Source organism: Vombatus ursinus, unplaced genomic scaffold, assembly GCF_900497805.2.
Source record: "Vombatus ursinus unplaced genomic scaffold, bare-nosed wombat genome assembly UNPS02014158.1, whole genome shotgun sequence".
Lineage (NCBI taxonomy): Eukaryota > Metazoa > Chordata > Mammalia > Diprotodontia > Vombatidae > Vombatus > Vombatus ursinus.
The window spans coordinates 3,319,800-3,344,647 of record NW_020953936.1 but is presented as its reverse complement, the minus strand read 5'-3'; the positions used below and the strand labels follow the sequence as shown (position 1 = coordinate 3,344,647).

General features: G+C 38.5%; 1 protein-coding gene across 1 annotated transcript in view; it reads left to right on the top strand.

The window, feature by feature from the left end:
• Positions 1-24,848, top strand: part of SHB (SH2 domain containing adaptor protein B) — a 348,548-nt gene that overhangs the window by 98,554 nt on the left and 225,146 nt on the right. The window contains exon 2 of the mRNA XM_027858991.1: positions 13,999-14,119. Coding sequence (XP_027714792.1) covers positions 13,999-14,119 — 121 coding nt within the window. The remainder of the gene's footprint in view (positions 1-13,998; positions 14,120-24,848) is intronic.

Sequence of the window (24,848 nt, the reverse complement as noted above, 5' to 3'; positions counted from 1 at the left end):
TTCATGCCTGAAATGCACTACCCCCTCCTCTTCCTCTCATCTGTTAGACTCCATGGCCTTCCTCAAAGCTCAGGTCAAGTGCCATTTCCTTCAGGAGGCCTTTCCTAATCCCTCACCCCTGGGTCTCCTCCTCCCCCCGGTTACCTTGTATTTACTGGATATGTAGCTTGCATTTACTTACCTTGCGTACATGTTTCCCCTCCTCCCTGGTATATTGTAAGCTCCTTGGAGGTAGAGACTGTTTATTTTTGCCTTTACATCCCTTATTCTTTGCACAAGGCTGACATGTGAGCACTTAATACTATTAAAGCTAGGCAGTTTATGCCATGATTTTTATACTTTATTGGGGAGTTTAATCCATGTTCATTGATTTTCATAGTTATTTGGCTATGTATTTATAAATCATTTATTTCTATTTTATATTAAATTATGATTATATATTCTTTAATAATATAAATTACCTAGTTTATTTTTTCACTCATTCTTTCTGAAGATAATATAGACTTTCACATTCTTATTATTTCTGTTATCAAAACAAAGTACTCTCAGAAAGGGCCTGTGTCTTGTTTTGTATCAATATGACACGGTGTCTAAGATTCCCCAACCTCCGTTGTCATCTCTCAGACTACTGCTTGAGTTTTTACTGTTTTCATTCTCGTCATTTTAAATTTAGGGTAATCTCGCTAGCTATATGTTTGAATATTTCCTCATTAATTACTAAAATTTCAACATCTCTCAATTTATCTCAATTCCACATCCCAGTTCATCAAATATTATTTAATGAATTGGAAAAATATTTCTTATAAATAGTTACTCATATCTCACTTTATATCAAAATCCCTAGTATCCTAGTGTTGAAGAAATATTATGGTTAACTGAATACAGAGTTTATTAACAATATAATCAATAATAACACAGACAAATAACTAGGTATAATATTATAGCTATCAGAAAGATCATAGCCAAAGTCTTCTCCATCCTGCATATGACTACTTTCTTCTGGAAACGTAGTTCTACCATTCAGTTCAGTCAAGAAACAAATCAGAGTCTTGTCAGTAATTCTCTTCATCCTTGACAAAAAGATAAAGGTTAAAATTTTAATTCCATCAAGAAATAAGACATCTCCCTCATCTTTTTCTGGTTTTTTGTTTTTCGTTTTTTGTTTTTTTGCCTTCTCCCAAGCCATAAGAGGAAAGGTTCCTGGGGCTGCTTTCAAGCCATCACTCTTAAATCTCTCTATAGACTGACTCCTAATAAAATTATCTTTATAATGTTTCTTCATTAAATAATAGCTTAAGACAGTTTTCCCAAGAAGGAAATTTTTCTTCATTCTTTTTTTCTCTGTCTTCTTGATAGTTTCTCCTAAACTATGTCAATTAATTCTCTTTTTTCTGTTTCTCAAAACTGCCAGCCCCAAATGCAAAATCCCAAAATATTCCTTTTGGCTCTTAAAGGTACAATAACAATTACTATAGCCACTGTAGGAGTGGCTTCTGAACCAAGTATTATATAAGTATGTAGGTTACTTTACCTTTACCAATGATAAAAACTTCACCTTGTACCTTTCAGTCTTTTCACCCACTTTCTCTGTCTCCTCCTAATCTCTTCTCCCCCCACTCCCTTCTCTGAACCAGCCTTCCATGATTACCTTTAGTGATTTGGATAATACAGTACATGAAAACTCTCACATTGTCAGCAACTATTTTGTCTTGGTTATTTTAAATACTTATCTTTTTGACTGAGAGACATGTTTGCTATAGGAGGATGTCCATGAAATAGAAATATTTCTCACTAAACTTTTCTGAGTGTGTTTGCTTCTAAAAATACCCACCTCCTTATCTTTATAAAGCATTCTTTTTCTAGATCAGAGGTCGTTAACCTGAGGCCCATGAACTGAAAAAAATTATTATAACTATTTCAATAGAGTCTGTTTCCTTTGTTATCCAATGTATTTTATTCATTTAAAAAATTATGCTGAGAAGGACTTTCACCAGATTGCCAAAAGAGTCCATGACATAAGAAAGATTAAAGACACCTGGTCTTGATAGACAATCTTGGGGTCATGGGCCATGTTCTTAACTTTGTAAGTGTTATATTCCAATTTCTGCAATCCTTTCTTGTCTTCCTTAGAAAGATCTGCAGTAATCCTGATTGTATTCCTATTGTAAATTATTAATTTATTGTTCCTGGAAGTTTGTGCAAGATTTTCCCCTTATATTTGTAACTTTGGCGTTGAACTATGTGATGTATAAGTTAGTTACCTTTTGGGTTCTTCCTTGTGGGCTTTTCTCTCTCTCTCATAATGTATATGTATGTGCACAAACATACACACCTAAACAGAGGGAGGGAGGGAAAGAGAAGAAAAGAGAGAGGAAGAGAAAGATTTTCCTGTTTGTATTTCACCAATTGTTTTCACTAATTCTGAGAAATTTTCTTGGTCATAATATAGAGTAGAGTCCAGATTCTTTTTTTTTTTCCTAAATTCCCTGGGATGTTAATAATCCCTGAGGCTGTTGTTGTCATGATCTATCCTCCAGGTCTATCAGTTGAGTCTCTGTTCCTGTAGCCTGAATAATTGAATGATTTTCTTTTCTGAGCCTGTATTTCCAGCTGGTCTACATTGTGTGAAATTAGTTTTCCACTGTACTAAGTCTATTGTTTGCTATTTCTGTGCTTTTTTTTTCTTGAAGTTTTCTTTTGGATTCTCCATTTGGCCATTTTCTTTACTGTTCTCTTAATTTTTGCTTAATTTCCTCTTTTAATTTCCTACCTTTTTCTTGCTCACTTTTTGTATCATGTTCTTTCTTAACATTACATTTCCTCATTTAATTTCTTTGTTATGTACCCATCTGACTATATGTGATTCAATTGTGCTACAATAATTTTTCTATTGATACTTCTTTGTTTCATTCATTTTTTATTTTGGCTGGTTTCTTAATATCAGAGATCTAGGGGACCTCCAATAAAACATGCTACTCACTTCCTTAGAGAAAGGAGATAGGCTCATGGTGCAGAATGAGTCATATTTGAACATGACCAATGCAGGAATACAACTATGAAGATTTGCTACAAAAGTTCTTATTTGGACATCCCATTCTCTTTTCTTTCTTATTTCTTTTTGTTGTCAGGAAGCAAGACTGGCTCTCTTCAGTCTTCTCAGTTCGATATTTTTAATCAGTCTCCTTAGGAACAGGATTAAACTCTTAAGAACTTGTGAAATCCTTTTTATCTATTATCATGATCACACTTACTTAGATGCTCAATAAATACTAAACTGATTGGGGCCCCAAGAAGATTCTATCAAAGTGCCTCATTGTAGCATTGTGATGACCCTTAGCTCTTGAAAAGAATACCAATGGGATCATAAGCTAGGAAGCCTTAGAATATGAGTCTTATGTTCAGTTCAATTCAACCAGCATTTATTCAGCAGCTATTATGTTCAAGACATTATGCTAGGTGCTATGGAGACAAGATAAAAATGACACAATCCCTGCCCTCAGCTATCTTAAATTCTCATGGGGGAGACAACATGTACAAGATAAGTCAATGCAGCATACATTTAAAATAAATAGCAAGTATTTACTTGGCAGAGAAGGCATTTCTAACAACAGGCAACATCAAGAAAGGTACTTGAGCTGAGTCTTCTAGGAAGCTTGAGATTCCAAGAGGCTGAAGTGAGTTGGGAGAGCATTCCAGCCAGGGGGGACAGCCTGGACAAAGGCAGAAGCAGGAGATGAAAAATCATGTGCAGGGAACAGCAAGTCAGCCAGTTTGGCTGGAATGTAGTGTACATAAAGTGTAATAATGTGGTGGATTTTATGTCTGTAGTCTTATTGCACCAGCCTAGCTAAGCTCAGAGAAGCTCCTCTCCAGGTTTATTTTTGATGATAGCAACTTTTCAAGACCATGTACTAAGTTATAGAGAGGCTGTGACCTGTGCTTATGGTATCCCCACCTTCAAAATGACAGATCATTAAAACACTGAAGAAGTGGTTGGTTTTAGGGATCCTTTAAACAGAGATAGCCTAATAACTAAGTAAATGAACTAGGACCAGCATCCCCACAGAACCTGCATTATTGGAGCCCGTTTTAGCCCATATGAAGTCCATTCTAGCTCTCCTGAGTTTCAGAAAGAGAATCCTAAAAGTTCATATGCCTTGATAGAATATTTTCTACCATAAATGGAGATGATTTCTTTTAAATAAGCTTAAGGTGATTGGGGAGCAGCCTCGCTTTTAAATAATTACTAGCATTTGTACAATGTTTTAAAGTTTGCCAGATCACTTTATAACATATATAATATATAACATTTGAACCTCACAAAACCTTTGTGAATTATATACTACAGGTATTGCTATTTGCTTTTTTTTTTTTAACTGATAAGGAAACTGACTCTTTAAGAGGCCAGAAGCCTCCCCCGGGGTCACCCATTTAGTAAAGGTCTACAGGAGGGATTCCTATTCCTCTAGTCCAGTGTTCTGCCTGCTGTGCCATTGTGTGTTTTATACTTAAAGGCCAGCAGCATTGTATTAAACACTTTCTATGTGCTATGTACTGTGCTGAGCTTTGGAGATAAAAATATAAGCAAAAAGACAGTCCCTATCTATGAGCACCTTATATTCTAATACAAGAAAACAATACATGAAAGGAAACTGCTGGAGGTGGAGGAGGTTCCAGTACAGGGGCATGGCATTGAAGTTTGCAAAGTCAAAAGCAGAGTCAGGAGAGGAATGAAGCTTGGCTCACTTGAGCCCTAGTTCAACTAGAAAGACCCAGAAGGAACTCAGCAGTGGAAGAAAGGGGCTGGCATAGCAGAGGGCCTGAGCACCCTGCACAAAATGGAAGCCCCAGGGAGAACACGGCAATGGCAGAGGGATTTTCCAAGATGAGAAGGCAACTGGGGCAAGATGTCAAAAAATCTGTAAAGATAAAAGATTCTTGTTTTGTACTCTTTGACCCAGCACTACTACTACTGTCATTACCCCAAAGAGTTAAAGAAAGAGGGGCAAGGCCTATACATACAAATGTAGCAGCTTTTTTTGTAATTGTAAACAAAAGTTTCCTTTTGTAAAGGAAACTATAGTAACATCCATCAGTTGGGAAATGACTAAAAAAATTAAGAGTATGTGGATTTAACAGAGTTCTATTGTGCTGTAAGAAATAATGAAAAGGATGATTTCAGAAAAACCTGGGAAGACTTTTATGCACTAATACTCTGATCAATGTATTGACACACCATGATTCTAGGGGACCTCCAGTAAAGCATGTTACCCACCTCCTGGGAGAAAGGTGATGGACTCAAGGTGCAGAATGAGGCATATATTGTTTGGACACAACCAGTGTGGGAATATGACTGTGCATGTGTTTAAAGAGTTTTGTTTTTCTTTTCTTTTTTATATAGATTTTATATTTATATATATTTATATAGATATTACAGTGATTATATAGATTTTTTAATTAAAAAAGTTTTAAAAATTTGCCTTCCAGATTGCAAGGCCAAAACAATTTTATTGACTTAAAAACCCAGACAAAAAGCTATATTATATGTCTAGTCAGGTATTATTGCATTGTATTTTTAGCATGTGATATTAATTTAATAAATATATGTAATTTAAATGACCATATAATCAAGTTAATGTGGCAATGTACCAATTAAATCAAAAGACAAAAATACTGTAATTGCCCAGTTGTGGTTGCTTTTAAAAAAAGACCAGTAGATAAACTGAGTAGCAAATGGTTTGTCTCAGCATTAAAATAGACTCCTGGATTTTTACTACATTCAGTGTATTTTGTGGTAGCAACTGCCACAAGGCTTGAAGCTCCAGAAAGCAGCTGTTTCTTCTGGACAGTTCAGATGCTAGTCATGTAGGTGCAGTCATTTAAACGTGTGTGAACCTGCCAGGTAGCTTTCTGTAAGCTGTGGACTCTTTATCTTCTCTCATCACTTCCTCTCTATCAAGAGATCGTAATTTCTACAGAAGTCCCCTCTGTTCTGCATCTGGAGTGCTTTGTGGGTGAAGACTCCTCCTCGTAGCCTAATTAACTTTTGCCAACTTGGGGTGATTGCAAAAAGGAAAAGCTTTTCTGTGAAGCCAGTGCCAAGATATATTTGGAAACCTGACAGAGTAATGTTGTGGGGCCATGATAGGTATTCCCATGAAGAATATAGCAGGAAACCAGCAAAACCCAACATCCAAACCCTACATTCTTCTGTGTGAGACCCTGCTGTCTGTCCTTTAAATGGCCAACACCCATTGCTAGTTCACTAGTGTGAGTTCCCTACATCTCCATGATCACCATATTGCACAATCTTGGATCTGGTCCTCAGGGTTACACAGGATGATGCCATTACATTAGTGTCTTAAATTTTAGAGATGGGGGGGGAACCTATTGGGTCATCTACACTTCCTGAGCTGGGAAGGTAGGAGGAATGCAGAATGACATGAAGGAGAATGAAGTAACACTTCTGTCTTGCTTCACACTCAGAAGTGAGCGCCATAGCTGAAAAATCACTGGGGAGCAATGCCGAGTAATATATGAAAGTAATGAACTTTTGGGAGATGACATCCTAGATCTTGGATGAAAAAGAAGTTATTGAGGAAGCTTTCTTTTCAACTCTGAAAGATGTTTAATTTCCTGACACATGATCTTATTGATCCAGCTCTGTGACTAAAAAATACATAAAAATGCCTTGTAATACTTAAGTCATTTATAATGACCACAGCAGCCTTTAGGTGACCTCTAAGGTTTGTTCAAACTTTGAGATTCTTATGAGTATAGTACCCACTCACTAAATGCTTGTTGTGTAAATGAACTTAGTACTGTCTATTTATGACGAACAATAAACAAGGGTAAAAACAATAAGCATATGAAGAACTCTTGGGGACCTTTCCAGCTTTGAAATCTTATTCTGAAAGATATTGCCTAGTATATTTGGCTTGCAATTATTCACCTAGTACAGTATTTGAAGTAGGAATTCTCCATCATTGGAGGTGTCTTTGTAGAGGCTGGGCAACAGCTTGTCAAGGGATACTCTAAAAGGAATTCATGCTTGACCAGTGGTCTGGATGATGGCCTCTGAAATTCCCATACACTCTTGAGTTTCTATGACTTTAATCATAGTAGGTGCCAAGTAAATGTGTCTTGAATAAGTGAGTATAGTCATTTCCATTTAATATGAGCAAGAAGCAAAGTTACAAGTTGATATTGACATTCATATAAAGGACTTAGAAGATGTTTTACATTCATGGAAAGAACTTATGTTGTATTTGTAGGTTTTTGTTGATGTCGTTCAGTTGTTTTTCAGTCTTGTCTGAGTATTCACGACCCCTTTTGGAGTTTTCTTGGCAAAGATGCTAGAGTGGTTTGCCATTTCCTTCTCCAGCTCATTTTTTACAGATGAGGAAACCTAGGCAAACAGGGCTAAGTGACTAGCCCAAGGTCACACAGGTACTATGTGTCTTAGGCCATATTTGAACTCAGGAAAATGAGTCTTCTTGACTCCAGGCCCTGTTCTCTATGTACTGCACCACCTAGCAGCCCATATTTGTATTTGTATTTGTATTTACTTGCTTTATTTATATCTCCAGCACTTAGTGCAGTAACTGGCACATAGTAAGAGACTAATAAATGCTTTTTTTTTTCTTATTCCTTCAGTCTGTGATAATATGTATAAAACATTAAAGGCAATTCAATATTTGCAGTAAGCTACAAATAAGTGTGTGAAGCTAAGTGGGATTGATTATAACACAACTGAGGACAAAAACAGCATTACTTTTATTAACTTTTATCTACCAAGGCCTAACAACATAGTGGTGGGCCATGGTCAGAATAGGATCAAATATGAACTCTACATTGGTCCTTTGTATAGAAATACTACTCAAGTCCCAGACATAGAAAAGAATATAAGTGTTGAGTGTAAGAGACATTCCCTCATAGCTTTTATCTATGCCACTAGCCTTTTCTTGGCTTCCCTTCCATTAAGGCACCCAGTGGTCTCTGTTGTACCCCCTTGGCAGCTCAAAGCATGCCAATATGACATAGGTTCTTAATTCTTGGGTTTGTGCACTTACATTTTTTTAATAACTGTATTTCAACATAGTTTCCTTTATAATACTATGTATTTCATGCATTTAAAAACATTCTGAGAAAAAAAAAATCTTCACGTGCCCAGAGGATCTATGACACACAAAAAAATGATAAACCCTTGCATTACAGCATCCCTTCTAGGTCAGTCTTAGGTTGAAGTCCCACTTACACTAAAAATTATTTCCCCCTTCATCTCTGTCCAGCCTTTGTTCAGTGCTTTTCTTTCAACTAGAAAGCCAAATCTAATAAACTCTTTTACAATAGGGTGTTACTAGTGGAGGGGAATTGGGAAAATCTTAATCTGGAGAAATGAATTCCTGATGCTAGGACTGAAAACATTGTGTCAGATTAAGTAGAGGATATAACTGGGCTGGGGGACCTTCCTTGTCCTCCTCCTGTCACGCCATTTTGGTGACTGATTCCTCTGTTCCTTAAAAGGGGCTTCCCTTTAAAAATAAAATAAAATTAATTCTCAATATACTTGTCTTTATCTTTCTGTTTTCTTTTTTCTGGCCTTGCTAATCAGCTTCCTCCCTCACTATCCACAATACTTCCACCACCACCACTATTCCCCACACACAAAATTACCTTCAGGCTCTCCCACTAATGTGCATTAACTGCATTCTGCTCTTCACATCTCCATCCCCTACTCATCTGAACTATGATCATACTTAGCCAGTCATACTTAATAAGAGGTGAAATGTGGAGATTGATAAACACTGTTCGGAGATGAAAGAATTTAATTGCCATTTTTAGAGAAGCAAAGAGGCAGATATTCTTAATCTAAATCAGATGGTAAAGAGATAAGCTTAATGAATGTCTGTGCTCTTAAAATAGAAGTGACTTTGATTAGAATGTCCCACCTTCCCAGCAGGAAATATTTTGCTTGTAAAAGTGTTAGTAAAGCTAGTCCTCTTGGTGTTCTTTGGAAAGGTAACTTTTGTGTGCCTTCTCCTTCTGGTTTTGGTTTTGGTCTTTGGCTTTTGAGCAGAGAATTGTTGTTTTTTGAGACTGTCTCACCAGGGCTGGAAGTGCAGCACACTCACTAACCCAGTTCGCATACCTACAGCACAAAAGCATTGATCTGCTCTGCTCCATTTTTCTTGTCCTTCTGAAGCAATCAGGTATCCACTCCAGGGTGCTTACCATATTGGTGCCAAACCTATCTCTGACACCCAGTGGACTTTTGACCAGCGCAGTTCAAAACTTGAGTTCACGTAATCCACTCCCTCAGCATTGGTGACAGGGATTACAGGCATTTTACCACCAATACCTTTCATTTGTTAAAAAGTGGAGAAAAGAATTTCTGGCTTTCTGTTGGTCAAGTTCCTTGATTGACTTTGGAGATTCAGTTTATTCTATACAACTAATCTAGAGGATTTAAAACAAAGCATGGTGGGAACCAAAGCTGACATCGTGAGGCAATAGTGTGATTTTTCTATCATTTGGAAGAAAAGGATCCATAGCCACTTACCAGCCTCATGTAAATAAGGCTCCTACCACCAAACATCACCACAAACAAAACTGGACAGTGATCAGTTTGCACTTGTCATTTATTGGTATGTGCAACACCTTGGAAATGGTACCTAGCCCAAGTAAGTAGAAAGCTTACTTACCTCAGCTTTTACTAAGCTTTTCAAGCTGCTGATTACATTTTAAACCTACACCCAGGAAGCTATTCTTTTAAAAAGCAGCTAAAATAAAATTTAATTTAGTATCTGGTGAGTTTTTAAGATCATTCTTGCTATAATGTGCCAATTAAAAGTTCAGAAACAAACTCATTTAAATCTATTTTTAGGAGCTCTTAACTATTAAAAAAAAATCCAAACTCTTTTTTTTTAAATGAAAGGATTTGCAAATGTCAGCAGGTGTATGTGAAACCATGTGTCAGTGAAGTCCAACGGCTTTATAGAGCCTACAAATTTGTAAATTCTTATTTAAAGTGAAATCAGGACCAGAGGCAGCTAGAGGCTCTATGACAGGTCTGTTCTATAGATCAAATTCTAATTAGGAGACACAGGTTGAACATATTATATAACCTGTCTCCTGGGTCTCTTGTAAGGGGGGAGGGAAATGAACAAAGGCTTAAATTTATACTCTGCAAGCTTCAGTGTTTTCAAATTATGCAGCACTTCATATTTTAGCAGATATATTGGTTTTGACTGAATACAACCAAAATTTTCCTCTCTGGCTTTCCAAATGCTGTCCTGATAAATGACATCTTTTTTTCCCTTTAAAAAATACTTGTCCGCTTTCCGCATTCTCCCTCCACATCTCTATTTCCCAGATTCCCTGACTTCCTTCAAGATTCAGCTAAAGTCCGCCCCTTTGACAAGAAGCCTTTACTGTCCTCTTTATTAATCTTCATGCCTATCTATAGTTTATCCCATATATTTTTTCTTTATATGCAACTGTTTGCACATTATCTTCTCTTTTAAACTGTGAACTCCTTGAGGGCCGGGAGCTTTTTTTTCTTTCTTTGTATCCTCAGCACAGTGCCTAGCATATAGTAGGCACTTAATAAATGCTTGTTAACTTGACTTGAAGATACTGTTGTATGTATGAAACAGACAGAAAGGAAGATCAAGACGAGAAATGAGATCAAATCTCAGAGAGAAAGTTTGTTATTTTATTCATTCTGCCTTCTGGTCTCTTGAACTTTGAAAGATGTTACCATTGTATTTAAACCAAATCAGCATCTGATATTATCCTGTTTGACAGCAGTTCATGTGTATAATTTTCCCCCTAATGTTTTCTGCAAATGGCAAAGTAGAAATATCAAATAAAAGACATTATCCACATTAGACTCCTTTGCTGTTTCATGTCATTTTAGTGCTGTTATTTTAAAGAAAGGAGACTATTACGATGTCAGCATCTGGAATCGGAGCATAGCAGGGAGCCCGAGATGCTATCCATCAGTTCTTGACAAGGCGGCATCAGGAAAGTAAATGGATGGTGTTTTAGCTCTGGGGCTTTTACTGAGAAACCTGCTCTTGTTCTGAGGAGAAATTGCTGCTGCCTGATGCACATTGTTGTCTTTGTGTGAAGTGCACCCAGCGCTGACACCCTCTGACAGGACTGCTGATTACAGCGCCTGCATACATTACTGGCAGACAACCTGTGGTCTTTGTCATGGAGTTCACTAGGAAAGCTGCAATAACAAGCCATTCATTGCAGTGGTTAAGTAAAACAAAGGATCCTTTTTCCCAACCTCTCTTCACCCTTGTCCATTTACAAATCCCCAAACTACCTTCAGGGCTTAGCTTAGGTGCCACCTCTTACAGGGAACCTTTCCTTATCTCCCTAGTTCTTAGTTATCTCTCTCTCTGTCTCTCTCTGTCTCTGTCTTTCTCTCTCTCTTTGCTTCCCTCCCTCTCCCTTTCCCTCTCCCTCTTTTTCCCTCTCCCTCTCTTTCCTCCCTCCCTATCTCTCCCCTCCTCTCTCCTTCCCTCTTCTTCTGTCCTTCTCTTTTCCCCCTCACTTTCTTCCCCTCCCTCTCTCTTCCTTCCCTCTCCCTCTCCCTATCTCCTCTCTCCTTCTCTCCCTGTTACTTCCTCTCCCTTTTTCCCTTCCTCTTCCTCCCTCTCCCCCTCCTTCCTTCCCTCTCTTTCCCTAAATTATATTACCTGTTTAGTGTTGTATTCCCCTTTCCCCTCCTCCCAAGAAGGTAAATTCCACAAGGACAGGAAATGTTTTTCTTTGTATGCACAGTGACTTCCACATTTTTCAGCCTCTACCCCAAATTGATCTTGAAAATTTCCACTGTGGAAACTCCTTCCATTAGTGCAGATTGGCAACTCCTCTGTAATTTATAGTCTTTGCACATAGTAACCACTTAATAAATGATTTTTCATGTGTTTCATTCATTCATTGGAGAATTGTTTGGAATCCTGAGTCAGTAAATGACTTGCCCAGGGTCGTAGTTAAGATTTAAATCTATTTCTTCAGGTCTATTAGACCTTCCCTCTCTCCTCTATCCCGTACTGCCTCTATTATTGTATAGTATAAGCACTGGACAAACACTTACTGAATTGAATGTGGGTCAAGAGGATGTCAGCTTTTAAACCCTATTTTTCAGTAACAGAAGGTGACCCTATAACTGAAGGGTTAATAGATTTCTCTTACAACTAAGGGGGGAAAAAACCCATCTTGCCCTAAATTTTAGAGAAATGAACTTTTCTAGATCTTAATCTAAGCTTTAAGCTCCAGATGTGAATCTCATGTCTTACAGGTGTAAGGGTGAGAATGCTGGTTTCCTATCCTGTGTAACTAGAGGTTATACTGCAAGAAGAATGTGATGAAAACCTGGCCCGGGGTCCAGAGAGAAGGGTGCCCTTTAATTAGCGAAGGGGAACACTGGCAGTAAAGTTTCTGTCAGCAGGAGCTTTTACTGTTCAAGTGGAATCTTAGCAGACCTTCCTGAGTGCTCATGGTTGGTGGCAGCCCTCAGGACCTCAAGTAACCATTGTTTTCCCATTGCTTTCTAATTTGGCTCTTGTCATCTTCCTTCAAAGATAGAAAGAGTTCTGAGGGAGGTGAGACAGAAAGGGTCAGAGTTGTAAGAAAGTTTGTTTCTTTTCTTATTGATGCTATTGGCTCAATGATATACATTGGTATCATGGTAAACATGATACTTAAAGCTGTGTGTTGGGTGAGAGGGGGCCACCCTCCAGTTTAGAGACTACAGCAGCCTTATTCCAAAAATATTACAGGACTTCATCGGTAGTGATTGTCTCTATATGTGTGTACTGTGTAGATGAATGTGTATTTAAATATGCTCTTGAGAATATGAAAAGGCAGGACAGTTGGTAAACTTGATAAATCTTTCTTTTTTTTTTTTTTTGAGGTAATCAGAGTTAAGTGACTTGTCCAGGGTCACACAGCTAGTAAGTGTCTTGAGGTCAAATCTGAACTCAATAACTTAATCAATCAACAGTGTTAATCAACCAACAAGCACCTATTATATTCCAGGCACTGGAGAAAGAAGTACAAAGAATCCAATGGTGTATAAAATTTTCTGTCCCAGTAGTCACCTGCCTCTGTGGTGAGAATAGAGAGATGTTTCATTGTCTGTCATCTGACCCATTCCTGTTTTCTCATTGGGGATATCCCAAAAGTCATTTAAACCAACTCCCAAACTTTACAGAGGAGGAAAACTAAAGTCCAGGAACATTAAGTAATTTGTCTGAGGTCACACAAGAAATAAGTAGGAGAGCCAAGATTTAAATTCCAGGTCCCCTGATTCCAATCTGAGATTGCTTTTCATGAGAACTGGTCCACAGGCCAGTGATCCTTGTTTCATCATCTGTTGAGAAATGAAAGCTGTTGGGAGGAGAAGGCGAATGAGTGGTGGTGACAGAATTTGACTTCCTTTTAATGATATTGTCATTCGTGTCATTAAAGTGTATTGGGGTTCTTTGAACTGCTCTTAGTTTACTCTATATCACTTCATACATATCTTCCCATGCTTCTCTGAAGTCCTTATATTTGTCATTTCTTATTGCATAATAATTTTCCCTAACACTAATACACTATTTTGAGCCACCCTCTAGTTTTTAGTGGGTACCCATTGTTTCTACTTCTTTGCTAACACCTCTTTCAAAGTACAGTGATCTCACTAAATTGCTTTCTGCTAACCCAAGAGATAATTGCATTCCAGATTGGAAGGGGAGGAGAGATAAAAGAATATTGTACAATAATTATCTTCAGGGAAGAATTTGTGCATTTTGGGGCTCTCTGTGGTCCAGTAAGGAAAGTGTGTTCTAGAACCACTAGGAAACGTACTTCTGGGGACTCTCTTGCTTTATTTAATTTTTTGGCACTCTACTAACTGATGCTTTGGGGCCCAACCTTTGGTTTTCAAATAGATAAACAGTAGCAATAACATGAGTGAAATTTTTCTCATTTCAGGTTATCATTGCAGACGATTACTCAGATCCCTTTGATGCCAAGAGCGAGCTGAAGAATAAAGCAGGAAAGGGGGAAAGCACTGGCTACATGGAGCCCTACGAAGCCCAGAGGATCATGACAGGTACGAATGGCCAGCGACCTGCAGATGAAGAAATCAGACCTCAAGCTGCAGGGTAGAAGTGGATGAGTTGGTGGGTGTGTATATGTGCATGTGCAAGATTTCGAGCAGGTAGCACGTTTCAGATGAGACTATTTGATTTGGCTTCTTCTGAGTGAAGTCAGTGATGGCCCATCTTCAACTGTGAGTGTGTTCTGGAGGAAAAAAAAACTGAGTTTCCAGAGAAGGACTTGGGTCAGAGAAAAGAGGGGGAAGGAGAAAAGGTTTTAGTAAGCAACTCAGAAGGTTTTCCCACTTACTGATGTTTTCCAATAATGGGGGGGGGGGGTGTTATTTAAATGTTAGCAGAACACATTGAAGTAATTTGGTAGAGATTTAGGAAACTATAATGTGTTTCTAAGGCACCAAAAAAAATTGTTTCTTGATTTCTCTTGTTTTTGGTGTGTGCCCAGGTCTCTCTGTGTGCCTTTTTTTTTTTTTCTTCAAATTTCTATGACTTTGAAGGCTTCCTTTGGATACTCTATTTCTTGGAATACTATTCTGGAATGCTTTTTTTCTTTTACGTGGCATGTTGTTTTATCCAAAGTATTGATAATGAAATAAGTTTATTTTTATAGAAACTAATTTTATGACTTCTGCAGTAACCAGTTGTGATGTCACCTAACAAAGAGTTGAATTTTTTTAATGAAGTGCTGTGGAAGGGAGAGATTGACTCACAAAAATCAGATTTTTATTCAGAAATCTTTTTGAGAATACTGATTTCCATCCTCCTGATTTTAATTTTACCCTTTGAAAACCAACTTCTTTGAGGAGTAATTGGGCAAAGGTGAATATGTATTGAGAAGTGTGGGATTAGAACTGAGCAATAGCTGGGAGCCTCCCAGACAGTCTTTTAATATTTAAGGAAAGTTTACTTTTGTTTCTCATCAGATAACTGAAAGCTAATGATGCTCTTTAGAGGAATGTAAAAAATTTGTTTTAAATACTTTTTTCTTTGTTTGGACCTCTTGGTGTGGGGAACTCCTAATGTAAATCTCTGTGGATATAAATTGGGAATTTATGTGTTAACTTAGAAACTTAGAGTTCCTTTGGTCAGTGGGAGTGTAAGTGACCCGCCTAAGTTCACATAGCTAGTATGTGTCAGAGGCAGAATCTGAACCCAGGAAGGGTTGGGCCAGGAAGGCCCAAATTCAAATTCTACCTTTATATACTTAACCATAGTGTTTTACCCCGAGAAAATCACTCATCTGTCCAAGCCTTGGTTTTCTCATTGGTAACATAAGGGGATTAAGACTTGACCTCTAAGCTCCCTTCCAGCTCTAAATCTAAGATCCTGTGACTTTCCTAACTTTAATGCTGACTGTCTGTACGTGACACCACCACTGAAACTGTTAGATACCTTTATTTTATGCTAGATAAAGCTTCCCCAAAAGTCCAGAGCTAAAGGCCTATCCCAGTGAGGTGGGTGATGCCAAGCTCTCCAAGCCTCTGCCAGTGGGGCACAAGCTCTGACAGGTCCTCCCAGACTGAAAATACTTTGAATATGTGCCCAGTGATGAATTGTATGTCTGAGAACCAGCCTAGCTAGCTAAGGGAAGGGAAGCACCATCACCGGAGGGTCGGCCAGCAGGTGAGGAGTTGTTTTTGGCCAAAGCAGCAACTCCTGAAACTACCGACTGCATCAATGAAGATCTGTAATTTGTGTCCATGGAGAGATTGTCCGTACCAAATCCTGAAAGTGTTGAGTTAAGTACAGAAGGTTAAAAAAAATTATATATAATACAAGTTCCTCATCTCAGGATCCATCCACCCTTTCATGGAGTAGAGAAACCCTGCTTCACTGGTCCTTTCTTTTGGAGAGGAGGATGTTAAGGAGCCATATTGGGGGCAGCTGGGTGGCTCAGTGGAGAGTGACTCCAGCCAGGCCAGGAGTCAGGAGAATTCATCTCCCTCAGTTCAAATCTGGCCTCAATTACTCGCTGTCACTTTAACCCTGTTTGCCTCAGTTTCCTCATCTGTAAAATGATCTGGAAAACTACTTCGGTATGTCTGTCAATAAAACCCCAGATGGGACCACACAAGGTTGGACATGACTGAAATGACCAAACAGCAACAACTGAGGCTTAGCTTCAGGACCCTCATAGCCACGGAAGCTGTTATTTCCTGGGATGATCAGGATTTAGACTCTCCAGAATTATAGAACCAGCCCCTATTGTAGCTCCAGTTACTTGGCACCGTTTGTCGTGTGAAATTGGTTAAAAACTTGTGGTTGTCAAAGTGAGTGCTGGCCGGGAATTTGAAAGGAGGGTTAGGAGACTTGGGTTTATGGTCTAGGAAGCCGGCGCTATACCTAGTGGTAAGTTAGTCATGCCAAAATGGCCAAGTCTGTCCTTTCCTCTCCCTTGTTGCCTGCTCCCTCCTCATGGAGGGAAGGGACCATTTATGATGTACACAGGTGCAGGACATGATGACAATTATGGGCAATGCCTGGGGGCCTCATTCTTGGGATTGGGAGTGATCAGCAGAGAGATTATGTGAAGATGTGGGGAACAAGGCATATCCTGGTATCCTTCCTTCTTGTTACCTTGGATTGTCTCATCCTGCTTACTCTCTCTCTCAAGGTTTTTCATAACGTTGTTTTCTCCTGGTTCTCCTCCTACCTGTCTGACCACTCCTTCTCAGTCTCGTTTGATGATTCCTCTTCCATAGGTTTCCCTCAAGGCTCTGTTCCAGACCCTCTTTTTTTTTCTCCATATATAATCTCGGTGGGTGATCTCATTAGCTTCCATGGTTATCATCTTAATGCACGTGATTCCCAGATTCCTCTCCCTCTTCTCTTTCTCTCCTCTCCTCTCTCTCTCACCTCTCCTCTCTTCTCTCTCACTTCTCTCTTTTTCTCACTCCCTCTCACACATGCAAACACATTTTCTCTCTTACACACTCAAACTTTTAACTCTCCTATCCTGCATCAGCAACTGAGGGAAGCTGTGATTTCTTTTCCAGCTGCAATACAGTGACTATTTTTAGCTTGTCCCTACCTGTCTGCATCAGATCTGGTTGGCAGAAGAGCCGAGATGGAGATTTCTTGGTAGTGAGACTTCTGATAAAGTATATTCAGTTGGCTGTTCTGCTTTCTAGATTATGTCAGTCAGGTTTAGTTCATTGAGTTTTCTTTTTAAAATATTGGCAGGTATTTTTATACCTGATCCATGAAAGACTGTTAACAGCTTCTGTCCCCCTTGATGACCCTGAAATTATCTTCAGAACATACCCTTTTTCTATAGATTAAATGAATCGAAAGCTATATGTAAAGTAGGCCAATGGTGATTGCTATCATTGTATTATTGGTTATTGACCCATGGGCAGGTGGAGGATTTATATTGTCCTTCCTGCCTTGAGATAGTGCCATTAAAAATAAACCAGAGAAAACATAAGGAAAAGCATGACTTTTCTGATTCAGAACTACCTTTTATTGTTTCTCTTTTGCTTACATGCAAGTCAAGTTAATGCAATGTTTAATTCAGAAATATGCGGTAACTAGCAGAGCTGAGTAAAACAATTCTGCTGGATCTTTATGTCCCCCTCATAACTGTAAGTTACTTACAGTTCAAATCCTGGATTAATAAGCAAGGACAGCAGTAGCAGCCACTAAAAGAAATTCTGTGCTCCTGTCATTTATTTAAATAGATCTCTCTCTCAACTATGTAAAGACCTTTTTTTTTTAACTGCTTCTGGTTTTATTCATGCGAACTGTGTTAAAAGTTCTCATTTCTGATGAATAACATGATGACAAGGAAGGAACAAAAAGCATCCAGCCTTTATTATAAGACCAGGGGGGAGGGGGCGGCAAAAACCCTACACATTTACTCTCAGGCCTCTGTGGAACAAAGATCCACAAGTGTGCCGCTTTTGTGCTGACCCAGCAATTCTGGATGTTGCACTTTTCCTCATACACTTAAAAGCCCAGAATCAAATATTTATTAATTAAGCATTTGCTGGCCACCTAGTATTATGCTAAGTGTCAGTGCCACAGGATAATTAAATGTGACAGTCACTGGAGGAACCTAATGAACTAGCCAGGGAGATAAAGTGGAGAATAATAAAAGATAGTGTATAAGCAATGATAAATGATGTGTTCAAAAGAAAACCTAATTGTTGGGGAACTCAGAGAAGGGAAAGATATCAAGGAAGGCTTCATGGAGGAAATATTTAAAAAATGTGTGTGTGGGACTTGAATTGGTGGATAGGAATGGGAATTACATTCCAGGTTGAGGATTAGCAAAGTGGTAGAAAGGATTATTGTAGATAAGGGTAGTACTGTAAGGGCTGCCGTAGAATTTCAGAGTTGTAAGAGACCTCAAAGGCCACCCAGTCTGACCTGTATCTGAAAAGGAATCCTTTTGGAAAATGTGTACTCTACAACAGTAGCTTCTCAAAGCATTGGTCCATGGACCCCTGAAGGTCCCCAAGACTGTTTCAGAGGGTCCACAAAGTCAAAACTCTTTTTGTAATAATACTAAGATATCATTTGCCTGAGATATTCCCTTTTCCAACTACATGTCTGTGTGAGGCTGGATTTTCTTGCTGTACTTCAACCAAAACAACATTTCCCAACTGATTGAATTCAAAAGCAGGTGTGAGAATCTAGCTGTTTTCTATTAAGCCAGACGTTAAGGAGATTTTCAAAACTATCTAAAACAATGTCACTCTTCTCGTGAATTCTTTTTGAATTTTGGAAAATGTAGTTATTTTTCATTAGCATGTTATTGATGTTAATGGAATTTTCATTATTGTTATTTTAAAATAAGCCAATAATTATTTAAAAATTTAGCAGTTTTCGTTTTTAATATGATCAATATTAATAATATAATCCACATAAACAAAAGCTCATTGAGGTCCTCTAATTTTTCAGAGTGTGAAGTCCTAAGACTAGAATGTTTGAGAACCACCAATCTATAACGTACTAGACAGATGGTCCTCCAGTCTTTGCCTGAAGACTTTGAGGGAGGGAGAACCTGCCACCTGATGAAGCATCCCATTACATCAGGGATTCTTCACATGAGATCCACAGAAGGGCGCCTTGGGTTGATATGAGGGGGTCTCTGAACCAGAATGGGGGAAAAATGGTATCTCAGTTTCACTGTTCTCCAGCTGAAATCTCAACATTTCCTTCAAGTGATCAAATGAGATAATTAGTTGTAAAAAGCACTTAGCACAGTGCCCCACACACACACATACACACACACACACACGCTTATACCTTTCCTTTGATTATTTAAAAAAAAAAGACTTTAGGGAAAAAGACCCACATGTACAAAAATATTTCTAGCAGCTCTTTCTGTGGTGGCAAAGAATTAGAAATTGAGGGGATGCCCATCAATGGGGGAATGGCTGAGCAAGTTGTGGTATGTGAATGTAATGTAATACTATATTGTGCTATAAGAAAAGATGAGCAGGCAGACTTCAGAAAAACCTATATGAACTGATGCTGAGTGAAGGGAGCAGAACCAGGAGAATGTTGTACACAGTAACAGCCACAATGTGAGACGACTGACTTTGATAGACTCATCTCTTCTCAGCAATGCAAAAATCCAAGACAACTCCAAAGGACTCATGAAGGAAAATGCTGTCCACATCCAGAAAAAGAATTATGGACTCTGAATGCAGATCAAAGCATGTTATTTGCTTCCTCTCTTCTTTCCTTTTTTTTTTTTTGTCTGTTTCTTCTTTCTCATGGTTTCTCCCATTGATTCTAATTTTTCTTTACAACATGAATAATGTGAAAATAGGTTCAATATGAATGTATATGTAGAGCCTATATCAAATTGCATGCCATCTTGGGATGGGGAGAAAATTTGTTACTCAAAATCTTATGGAAGTGAATGTTGAAAACTAAAAATAAATTTAATTTATTTTTAAAATAAATAAATACAGGAATAAAGCCAAAAAAAAAAAAGACGTTATGAAAAGGTAGTCCACAGACTTCACTGATTGTCAGAGAGTTCCATGACACAGAAAAGGGTTAATAACCTTCTTTTTTTTGAGGCAGTTGGGGTTAAGTGACTTGCCCAGGGTCACACAGCTAGTAAGTATCTGAGGCCAGATTTGAACTTAGATCTTCCCCAACAGCCCTCTTTTAAATAATTTTAATAGTTAAGAAATTTTACCTTATATTGACCCTAAAATCTACCTCTATTTAACTTCTAACCATTATTTCTAGTTCTGCTCTTTAGGCTCAAAAAGAGCATGTTTAATCCTTCTTCCACATGATAACCCTTCAAGTATCATAGAGATCATAGATTGAGAGATGGAAAGGACCCTCAATAGTCCACCCTTATTTTGGAGACAGAAAATTGTGACTAAGGATAAGTAAGCACCTAGAGTATCAGTGGGGCAGTGAGGGGGCACCATAGTGCACAGAGTGCTGGGCCTGGATTCATGAAGACTCATCTTCCTGAGTTCAAATCTTCCCTCACACACTTAATAACTGTGTGACCCTGGGCAAGTCACTTAACCCTCTTTGCCTCCATTTCCTCATCTGTATAAAATGAGCTGGAGAAGGGCCAAGTAAACCACTCCAGTGTCTTTGCCAAGAAAACTCCAAATGGGGTCACAGAATCAGACATGACTGAAAAACGACTAAACAGACATTGCTATCCTACTCCATCACCCCATTATCCATATTTTTTCTTTCACATAAGGTCCATCCTTCCAGAGCCATATTGCAGCCCTCTGCCCCATCCCACCAAGTCTTAATGTTGTCTCGGAGGTGTTTGGCATCCATACTTTTTGCATTCGCATATTAGCACTGGAGGCCAGGGATTTTATTGCTGGCTCTGTTCTTGTCCCTTGCCTCCTATAAACGTCTGAATATCACTGCTTCTGTCCTTCCTGCATTGCTGCTACTTTATGTGGTATATAGTCTAGTTAGATATACATAGTTTCTGCCTCCCACTTTTTCAGTTTAAAGCCCTTTATGTTATATCTACAAAAATCCAAGTAAATACATTTTTTTTTTTTTGGCTAATCCTTGTTAGAGGCACTCCATCTCTGGTCATGATGCTGTTCTATTATTTTAAATTGTTATCCAGGAATCTAAATGTTATTCTGACACTGTCTTGTTCAATAGCTATTTATTTCCCTTATCATTTTTATACACATTTTTAACAATGCTCCAACTCCTGTATTACCTAGAGCTGCTTTTGGGATATACCTCAAATATTCTTTAGTAAGAAGAGTAGACAGGAGCATAGATTCTAATCCTTTTTCCCCTTTGTCTCATTTCTGTGAACTATGCTCCCAGACTACATGAATGTGGCAGAGGCTGAGGGTTTCTAGTATCTCAGTGGCATTATTTTATCATCCATGGTATAACTATAATGTGTACGAGAGAATCTGCACCACCTAGCTGCCCCTCATACTCTATACTTTGGATTTAAGCAGACTGCTAGCCATGTGGAATTATGTAAGATGGGTCATTTTTTTTTTAGATGGATCATTACATGAGAAATATTTGTAGATGATTGATTTCATTGTGACAGATAGAACTTCTGTTTTCTCCCCAAAAAAATTGTATCCGTTGATTAAATTCTTCTCATGCTATTTTCCAAATTCCTTTTTAAAGGCAGCAACTCTGTCCATTCTTAGGACAAAGGATGTTTACCCAAACGTTGTGGTTTTTTTTTTTTTTAGCTGTTAGGGATATTGGGACCAAAATCAGGCTCTTTTGCTTAGATTTCTTTCTCGTTGTAAGTTTCTTTTCAAAGTCAAAATTCTTTTTTTTTTTTTGACATTGTAAGTGGTTGCATAAATAGAGGTACTTGGTGTCAGTCAGTGGGCCCTCAAATTGCATTTGAAAAATTAGAATCAATATATAAGAATCAGAAATCCGACCTGAAATAAGTGTCTATAAGTAATGAGGGAAATATAAAGAGAGAAGTAGTGATTAAAGAGGATGACTGACAGTGAAGTCTGCTGGCGGGGTGAAGGGAGAGAAGTAGGGATGACCTATAAATTTGGGGTTTTTTCTGAAGTTTCCATGAGACTGCAGCATGTATTTGATCATGAGTAACAATGGCAGGCTTTTGATATTTGTGTTTCTTCTAAAACATAGATAGCTTTACACTGTAAACCCGGTGAACGATCCTTTCTTTTTTGCCTTTGGATTTGCCAAATGTAACCAGAAGTTGTTTACCTCCATTTAGAGCATAGGAGATGGCCGAGATCCAGCTATGTAATCAGAAGTTCCTCTGTAAACCACCTCCACCTGAAATCAACCAACAAGGTGTTGGCAAAGGAGTGTCAGACAAACGTGGATTTGCATATAGAAACAGAAGGGTTTATGGTGCCAACTCAAGATCAGATTATTGCCATTAGAGATTGTAGATAGATGAGTTATCCTTCAGGAACCTAATTTTATTTTATTTTATTTTATTTTTGGCTAGGCAATGGGGTTAAGTGACTTGCCCAGGGTCACACAGCTGGTAGGTGTTATGTGTCTGAGACTGGATTTGAACTCAGGTCCTTCTGAATCCAGGGCTGGGTGCTCTATCCACTGAGCCACCTAGCTGCCCCAGGAACCTAATTTTATTGATCAATACAGACTATGCAAGGTACAACACATCTCTGCAGGCTCTAAAAATTTAGCTCCTACTTAAAACATGGGCAACTAGGTGGCACAGTGGATAGAGTGCTAGGCCTAGAGCTGGGACAACTCATGTTCCCAAGTTCAAATCTGGCTTCAGATGCTTACTAGCTGTGTGATCCTGGGCAAGTCATTTAACCCTGTTTGCCTCAGTTTCCTCATCTGTAAAACAAGCTGGAGAAGAAAATGGCAAACCATTCCAATATCTTTGCCAAGAAAATACCAAATGGGGTCACGAAGAGGCAGACATGACTGAAAAGACTAAACAACACAACCAAATACATAGTAAGGCATGACTTTATGGCTAAAAATATACATTAGAAAACAACTATCTAAACCAAAAGGCAATATGCTAGAAATGTAGGCTTCCCCAAATCTTAGAGGATTCAACAAATAAAAATGTACTGGTACTGACCCAATATCACAAATTAAACTACTGCCCACAGTCTCCTAGATACAATACTGATCCATAAAATTTTAAGAATAATATTTTTAATGGATACTCATAATCTCCAAGCAACATTAAAGGAATCAAAGTATAGACATCTTGGAAAAGAAATTCAAATGGTGTGAAAACATGATGAAATATGTCATCCCTGTTTTCCTAAAAATGCTTTCAGTGAGTTTACAGCAGACAACTTCACATCTCAACACTTTTATTCAGTTGTAAAAAAGAAGTTATTTTATCCATTCATCCTACAGTTTCCAAATTATAGCAACTTGTTGCAGGATAGTTTCTCTCTGAACTCCATCCAAAAAAAAAATGAGAAGAGATGAAATAATGATGATAAGGATAATAAAAAAAAATTAATGCCAACTATGTGTCAGCGGCACAGTGGAAAAAGAGCGATGGGCCTAGAGTCAGAAAGATTCATCTTCCTGAGTTCAAATCCCACCTCAGAGAGACATTAGCTGTGGGACCCCAGGCAAGTCTCTTAATCCTATTTGCCTCAGTTTCCTTATCTATAAATTGAGCTGGAGAAAAAAATGATACACCACTCTAGTGTCTTTGCCAAGAAAACCCCAAAAAGAGTCGTAAAGAGTTGGACATGACTAAAAAAAACCTACCAAACAATATGTCAGGCCTTGTGCTAGGTTCTGGGGATGCAGAGACAATGAAACAGTCCCTACCCTTAAGAACCTTAGATTCTATAGAAGCTGCTAACATATGTGCATATAAGTATTTGCCAAATATATGTAATTAGTACAAGGTAATTTGGTGATGGGAGGCACTGTTAGCTAGGGGAATCAGGAAAGGCTTCATGTATTAAGTGACTTTTGAGCTGAGCTTCAAAGGTAATTAGGGATTCTCAGAGTTGGAGCTGAAGAGAGAGTACATCCTAGGCATGATATGATAGATGATGCAAAAGTACCAAGAAGATGGACTGTCATGTCTAAGGAACAACAAGAAAGCCAGAGTACTGTATTCCAAGAGTACATGGAGAGGAGTAATACATAATAACACTGGAAAGGCAGGCTAGAATCACGATGTGAAGGGCTTTAAATGCCAAACAGAGGAGTTTGTATTTGATCCTAGAAATATTCAGTAGCCATTGCAGTTTACTGAGTAATCGATAAATATACTATGATGCTCAGTATACATAATAGCCCTTCATAGTGTCTGTAGCACTTTATGCTTTGCAAAGCACCTTCATGTGTGGATCCTCACAAACACCTTGTAAGACAAGGAGGTCAAGCTATGAAGTCCAGAGGGGTTGTGGTTTACTACCCAAGGTCATACTGCTGCTCATGAATAGAAGTGAACCTAGAACCCAGGTCTCCTAGCTCCTAATTCATTGGGCTCTCCTATGCATCATGTTGCCCAATAGCGTTAGGGACAGGGATCATCTTTTGCCTCTTTTGGTATCCCCAGCACTGATCTCAGTGTGCACAGAGTTAGTGCTTAATAAATGGTTTATTGATGGATTGACTTGTGATGTCATTAGTATGGTGATCTCCTGGATAGGAGGGCACAATTTCTGCAATTGTTATTCTTAGAGAATTGCCTAGAGCACCAAGAGGTTAAGGGACTCACCCATGGTCTTATAGCCAGAATGGGGCAGGGTAGCCTCAAACTTGGAGTTCCGC